Below are 7,969 nucleotides of genomic sequence, written 5' to 3'. Positions count from 1 at the left end.
CAACACAAGTAATGAAACAAAGAGCACTCCACTTACACAGAAAAAAAACCTGCGAGGCTCACAACACTGTCACGAATGTCTTTCTGCTAAAACAGGTCTGATCTTGATTGACATTCACAGTGTTGTCAAGCCTACTAAAACTTTTGCTCCATTATTTTCCACTTTTCTATTGCACAACAAAGAAACTTTCGGAAACTCGAATACCTATATACCAAGTAGATCTCATAAGCTATGTAAGTTTATAACTTTATCGGCCGTCGTTGAAGTGCGGCAAGAAGAATTGAGCAATTGAAAAAATACAATTTCCACAATATTTACCTAAATTAAATTACCTCCCACCCCCACGACATTGATGACACAAATCTTGCACTAGATGAAAGTTTTATTCTTTCCCAGTGATGTGCCACTTAATATATATTAGGCCCACATTAACTTCCCACCCACTTCGAAGTGCTTCAACACTGCTCAGAGGTTAATGCAACATATACTAGAATACATTAAAATTATGTACGTAAGATTGTATAAGATAGTATAAACCAAATGACCATCGTATTTTAAGTCTTTCTCTATGCAAGATGACAGTATTTTCTTGACATTTTCGAGATGTACTATTGGCTCTTAATTTAGTTCATGACAATTCAAGGCCAGTTTTCCATCTTGTCAATAGTTTGTGATAAGACAAAGCAGATTTTGAAAAAGAGCTTCAGAGACAATAATCTAGTCATCAAACTGCTAGGAGTTTTAAAGTACAAGATCGTTATTAGAAGTGATGTTTACGAGCAGAAATACTTCACACAAAACTGGTATCTCGGCAATAATATACGTCTACGTAAAAAATCGATATTTTACGTTTACATGTGAACAACGCATAAATTATGTAAACTAAGCAATCTACGCAGACAACACGTCATCTATAAATATAATATGTTGCTTTACGTATGGGCAGCTTGAATGCCAAGCGACTTTAGTCTAAAAGCCGGACGAATACCTTTACATCAGTAACTTTTTTAAACGATTTTTGTAAGCAGTAATATATTAGATCATAAACTCCATAATTGTGTTTTGGTTGCTAACGTAACAGAAATATGAATATTTCATTAAGTATTAAAATGTCTCTCTTGGAAAGTATCGATCTTGGACTTAGGCTGCTAGATGTCCAACCAACCCATATATAAGCACTGTATACGTATACACACTCTCTATATGCGGTAATCCAAGACATTGTTCCATTTCCCTATGTTTATTCTCTCAGAGCATTGGGTTACAATACAAAACAAATCTGCTTGTTGAAATATATATTATAAAATGAAATAGTTTCTATGGGTAAAAGAGTATATTTTATGCAATAAACTATACATATGTATATGTAAATTTGCTTAATCCACGAACTAGATAAAGAATGAATATTTATTATATAGTGGCTTTAATATGTTCTTTGATTTGTAAACGGAGTAATCTATAGTTCATATTATCTACAAAGTCTACACACACAAAAAAATTGTACGCTACGTACAGCTTTCAGTACAGAACATGCATAAAAGTAAAATTATAAGTAACCTCACATCACTGCTCCTCAGATGCCAAAATCATGTGGCTTCAGGTATTCGGATTATTTTCCTTGGGACTAGAATTCTTTCGTAAGTTAATTGGTTTCCTTCACGCCTTTAGTTTGGAATCCTTAAACGAGAGTGGAAATACTAATTTCTAATTGAAGGCGTTGCAATTTCATAACCTTGTGTACCGATTGATGCTCCTCTAAATTTCTAATTCTCTTTATGTCTTGACTTATGTCAATTAAAATAAATAATTATATTTCATTTTTGAATTGGTGAAGCTTGTAAATTGACATTTCATTATTTTCTTTGTGTTATTTGGAGATACTTAATGTACAGTGCTACGTGCCTATTTATGGTATTTATTTCATTTTCTGCATCTTTTTCGTTTCAGGCATGAAATATTTCTTTTGTACAAAATATCTTTCGTGCTTTATGCACCGATTGGTTGTGTTCTTGTCTTGTTGTTTGGATTTATAATAAGTTTAATAACTGGTCTGCAAAATCCAAAAGTTTTGGATCAAAATCTTTTGTCACCAGTAGTTAAGTGGATTTTGAAGCATTTACCTGTAAGGATACAAAGAAGCTTAAGATGTGATTTCAATGAAACTAAGGTAAGGCTCCACATTATACACACCTGTATTACGTACGATAAAGTTATGTTCACTTGAGTAGTTCAAGTCATAGTAAACAATTTTTACTTTTACGAAAATTGACACAAGGTTCAACGAAACTGATATCAATGCTTGAAAAAGTCCCGAAAAATGTATATACTCTTTAACAAACAAAAACACATGTTAATACTAAATTTATTCATATATCACAGTATAAACAAAAGTTTCCCTTAACGCCTACAGTTAATGGAGGTGTTCAAAAGTGACTGACGTTATTAGCAGGACACTTATTGCAACGTCGCAATGTCACCCAAAATAACATAAGGAGATTGATGCACCTACTGTTTTAATTTCTTTTCAGAGGTTCTTTAGCTGATTTTTTGTGTTTTGTAACATTGTTTAGTGTTATGCATAGTTAGACGTATAAATGTATTGAATCAGGTGAACGATGTGCGAACTCAATTGCTCCATTTCGGCTTATTTAAGACCTTGCAAATTCTCACATAGGTAGGGCACTTTGATTCACTGACTTAACGTTGCATGTTCATTTTAGTCATGTAAGTAACTACATGTGTTACGAAGAAACTACACTACACAGGGTACTACCATTTGTTACAAAGAAAAACAACATAGATATAATCTGTTAAAGAACTTTCTTTCAACTCTCCAAAACCTATGCACCCGAATAAAACACCTCATATCAAGCTGGCATTCTGGTCCACTCTTCCACACTTAACATAAGAAGCGACATTTCAATTTAAACCTAAATAAACAAAAGGTAAAATATCAAACAAAATCTCAACAACTGTATTTCTAAACTTACTAGTTTCATAAAAATTCATTCAAAAACAAATAAGTTACAAACATTTTAAATAGAATGACTGGAACACCCTGTAGAACTGGTATATCATTCTACTCAAGAAAGTTATTTCCTATCAGAAGATAGCAATACTGGCAATACTGACCAAAATTGACATTAACGCAAACATCTCGATCACAACAAGATTACCAATAACGATTTTTCAAACTTTCCACTCAGAATAACATAATACTTAAACGAAAGAAGAGATCGGAAAATCCATTTCCAAATGCATACAAAAGTGTTATTTACACAATTTGCTAAACAAATGATTATGCTAGAAATAAATGCTTAGTTACTTCTCCATTTGCCTCCAATCTTAATTACTGTTGATATAATAGAGACACACTACAAACCAATATTATATGAAGGCTGTATTCAGCTAAATCACTTCATGTGATTGTAGTGGTATGTTTCATGGTTGCTGCTACCTTAAAATAATACATTAAAACCTGTGCATAACATATAGCCAAATGATTGTAGCCAAATGAAAATTATTCTATAGAGGCAGACTGTAGAAATTTAGATTACTTACAGCTTACTCAGCTATCCTATAGAGTAAATGCATGTTATAAATGTAAATATAATAGACTAATATCAAAATGCTAAAGTCAGCGTTCGAATTACTGGGGATGATAGGATCTCACCTGTAATAAATCAAAATTATCGCTGAGGATGTGTACGGGCACAAACTATACTCTAAGTGTAGTACGAATTATTCCCGTAAAATCCCTTAATTTGTATTCTAATTATACTAAAAGTATGTTAATACAATCATGTAACATCATTATTAAATACTAAAACGTAGATAGAACTAACCAATTGTAAAGGTTACGGAAGGGATTTTTTTGTTTATTGCACTGCATCGTAGATTTATTTTTATGTTGCAGAGAATATTTTCTGTACTAAATATACACTATACGAACTAACTTTAATTCTGTCTGTTGTGAAATAATCATTAAAACATTGAGAGATAGAGAATGCTGTCCATGACCATACCTATGTGTCTGTAAGAGGAAAGATTCTACCCTGTAATAATACATATATTTTTGACAAAAAATATGTTCGTATTATAGAGATGTCCGATATTGAGAATTACCCATTAACGGAGTTTTTACCATACTATTATATTTCAGGGTAAAGTAAATTTATTAAAAGTGTCAATACTTCATGTGTCATAATATTCCATGAAACGAAAAACTGACTTAAATTTCTTAGTTCGGTATAAGATTAAACTATTGTCAAATAATTAAATAAATTTTCTACTTTTTAACACAGGTATTTACCAAACCTAATGATTCAACAGAAATGAAATTACTGGGATATGATTATAAACAAAAAGATTATCCAGAAAAGTCTTTGAATGCCACACAGAAGGTTGAAGAGGTCGAATAAAAGAATCAAAAGTAATGGGTATAAGGGTGTAACTTGTCAATAAATAGCTCATAATTGGTGCCTTTTGAGTTTTTTTGAAACAATAACTCCCACTCATGCGAATAGTAAGGGTTCCCACGCTTGCATAAATTTCAATTGTGTATTTCATATTAAGTTGATGGCACTACATCTAAGGATCTATTTTTAAACATATCCGCCAATGGGACCACAAGAAAAATGGATATATATTTAAAAATAGTTCAATCGGATTCCGCGCCCTGAATTTAGTACAGAGAGCACAATTAGAAATTCATGCAGGCGTGGACGCTTTTGAAATTAGCATGCGTCGTACTTTGTTATACATAGACTTACTGATATTATTTGTGTTAAAACACTAAAGACTAAAAAAATATTAAGATACTAAAACCTATGTGATTAAAAATACTATGTTATAAACAAATGTTGTAATGCACATTAAGATTATGCTAAAATCGTAGGGTCTAGATATTTTTTGTTGTTTAATGTCACTGGAAACCACCTTTGTAAACGTACTAAAATAAATGTTGGGTGTTCTTAAGAAATCTCACTGGTATGATTTTTTTTTCTGCTGGCCACCGAATGAGAATATCAACTCATAATATTATATATGAAGAGATTCAAATCTACGAAGTTAAATGTAAAAGTAAACAGACATGTTAGATGACTATAATATAAAGATGTGATCTGTGACAATTACCATGTGTGGAGGATACAAGTCCTCATAGTATATAGCTTTCTTACAGAATTATCATTCAGGACAACACACTGAATATATAACATATTCTGTAAATGGGAGAAGCAGTTTCTCAGAGTTCTCAAGGGACGGCAGGGAGGATTAGGGTAACAGAATGGAATGTTATAAATGTGATCCGATAAAACTCTTAATGGCCTTGTCGGAACGACTTTCAATTTTGCCCCATTCGATTCCATTCCTAACTTATGTTCAATCTCCAGAATTGCCTTCTTTGCGCCATGAGCATCAAGCACATGCAACATTCAGACCAGTTCTGAGCACTAATCCTAAAACCAAAATGAGCGTATACACTCAAAGGCCAGAGTTTACAAAAAACATATATGATATAAATCCCAATAATGCAGAAATCTGATCTGGTTTTGAACAAACGGAAATCATCCTACGGTTAGACGCTTTAAAATGTCTAAAGTGCTAAATTTCAATTTATTTCGAAGTGCTTTTGGATTTTTTGTACACCAAACAACAGTGCATTCTTCGCGATACATTGTCAATTAGAACGTGTTTCTAAATATCCTTAATTTGGAAGAAATATGGAAAATAAGGCAAATCGAATGTTCGATATAACTTTGGAATGACTAAAGTTTTAGAGTAGTTTTGAGTAGGCCATATACAGCTCTGTCGGTTTATGCTTAGAACATTTCATTTCGTTGTTCTAATTCTCCTTTCCCTTAGTGGTCAGCAGATCGGAACTGAAGTTCGTTTCAATGTAATTAGCGTGCCTTCAGGTGTGCGGTATGTGTACGTCAAAGAAGTAGAAGAAAGGAAAGAGCAGGAAATCAGATGAATAAGCAAAAGGATGTTAAATTTAGTAGCCACAGAAGTGTGCGTGTTTTTCGCTCGACATGGGTGCTGTCAAGAAGAGCACTGCCTTGAAAAAAACACTTAAAACATAAAGATCTAACCAAGACAAACAATTATTACTACTTCTCTGAGTTACAGTTTTGGCAATACATCAAGGCCTTCATCAAACACGTTATAGTTTCGGCAGTATATCATTGCCTTTATCTGACACATCATAGTTTTGGCAATATATCATTGCTTTCACCAGACACGTTATGAAAGCACAATTTGAGGCTACAGCTTATATATTTTAGAAAATAAGAGATGGTTATTTCTAATATCCAATTTCTTATTTTCTGACATTTATATTCTGTAGCCTTAGTTTACACTTTCATAATATGCCTAGTGAAGGCCATAATATAGTGCCTAAACAGTAACAGATTATTAATAAATATTTGCTTTTATAAATACTGTTATGAACTAACTAATTAAACTAACTAACTCTATGGCCTATGGAACCCGGAGGTTCAATGCCGCGTTCACAAAAGCTCTCCACTGACTTCTATCCTTAGCTAACTGCATCCAGTTTCTACTTTGTATTCCAATCTCTGCGAGATCCATCTTAATATTGTCCTCCCATCGGCGCCTAGGTCTTCCTAATGGTCGTTTTCCGATTGGTCTTCCTGTCAAGACTTTGAAAGCGTTTCTACTTTCTTCCATTCTACACTGTTATGAACAAATTATATATATATATATATATATATATATATATATATATATATATATATATAAATTACCGTAAGACGGGGTTATTTTGCACAAGATTTAAGCCATTTTAAAGAAAAACGCATGTAACTTAAAACGTAATAATTTAGAACACTGTATTTTAAACTTATAATAGCTATATATACAAGGAAAACATTAATGCAAGTTCACTAGTAAACATTCAGTATGACCATAGTTATTGAAATATAAACTTTGTTGCAAAGTAACTCCATAACTGGGGTTATTTTGCACAACATTCAAAAAAGTATGTTCAACATACGAACATAACGTTTCTGTGCAATGTTTTTCCTTCAGTATTTATACATTTTACTTTCTACACCAAACTGCAAATATTGATATTAGAATGATGGTACCGGTATCAGTACTTACGTTAGTTTAAATTATCGATATTTGTAAAGAAAATTATTCATTTTCTGGTACCGGCACAGGAGAAGCATTCTAATAGTTTAGCGTATGTCCCACAAAAATGCCAACTCAAGAACAGAAAAGAAATCCCCGTGAACTGATTTGCTTTCGTTATTCCTTATGTCCAAGAATATCATCCCAACCGTAATAAGTGGAAGATTTATGGAATTTGGGACTTTCAGGCTAAAACCCACCCAAATTGCATGATTTCTTTTTTGAAAAAATCTAACGTTAGTCATTCCTTTGCGTATAAGCTGCAAGTCCCCCCTTCAAAAAAGTTGAGTAATTTCTAAAGAGTAAAAAGTGAAGGAGATACACACCGCAGAGTAGAATTATAGGTTTTTGTATCCTTCAAAGGGCTTGCCGCCTTTGATAAGAGATATCAAATGTTTAACAATTGATAATGATAAAATCGTGATACGTAGTGTGTGTCACAATCTGTGATTGAGGTTAGGGTAGGATATTTTTTCTGGAGGAAGTTGAATGACCTTTGTATATGTCTACGTAGGCCTTGAAGAGTGTCCTGCTTATGTAATCGTTCGTAACTTTTATTCTTTCGTATTATTTATAATACTCCTTGTTAAAAAAGCTCGTTGGTAAAAATATGGTCCCTGATCCCAGGACCCTTCCCTGCTTGTGACGCCCCTGGCTTACGAGGGACCACAACCTATATGGAGGAATCTATGATTCTGATATAATAAAAGCTCGTAATAATTACTCGATTAACTTAATTGGTATGTATCTTTTATTTTTCTCGTAATTACCCGATGAAGCATTGAACGCATGACCCTCCAGGAATACACCA

The 7,969-nt window shown here is 32.9% G+C and overlaps 1 protein-coding gene across 1 annotated transcript; it reads left to right on the top strand.

Moving 5' to 3' along the window:
* Positions 1-1,203: 1,203 nt before the first annotated feature.
* Positions 1,204-4,463, top strand: LOC145675076 (uncharacterized). The gene is made up of 3 exons (XM_081745446.1): positions 1,204-1,208; positions 1,948-2,167; positions 4,305-4,463. The coding sequence occupies exons 1-3, from the start codon at positions 1,204-1,206 to the stop codon at positions 4,419-4,421; spliced, it is 342 nt and encodes a 113-aa protein (XP_081601572.1). The 3' UTR covers positions 4,422-4,463.
* Positions 4,464-7,969: the final 3,506 nt, after the last annotated feature.

This window comes from Thermobia domestica, chromosome 18 (genome assembly GCF_964235325.1).
Source record: "Thermobia domestica chromosome 18, izTheDome1.hap1.1, whole genome shotgun sequence".
Lineage (NCBI taxonomy): Eukaryota > Metazoa > Arthropoda > Insecta > Zygentoma > Lepismatidae > Thermobia > Thermobia domestica.
This window is presented reverse-complemented; position numbering and strand designations above follow the sequence as displayed.

Bases quoted from the DNA above. Each gene is read 5' to 3' on its own strand.
- LOC145675076 (XM_081745446.1), top strand. The intron at 2,168-4,304 runs GTAAGGCTCCAC...TTTTTAACACAG, and splicing joins GTGATTTCAATGAAACTAAG to GTATTTACCAAACCTAATGA.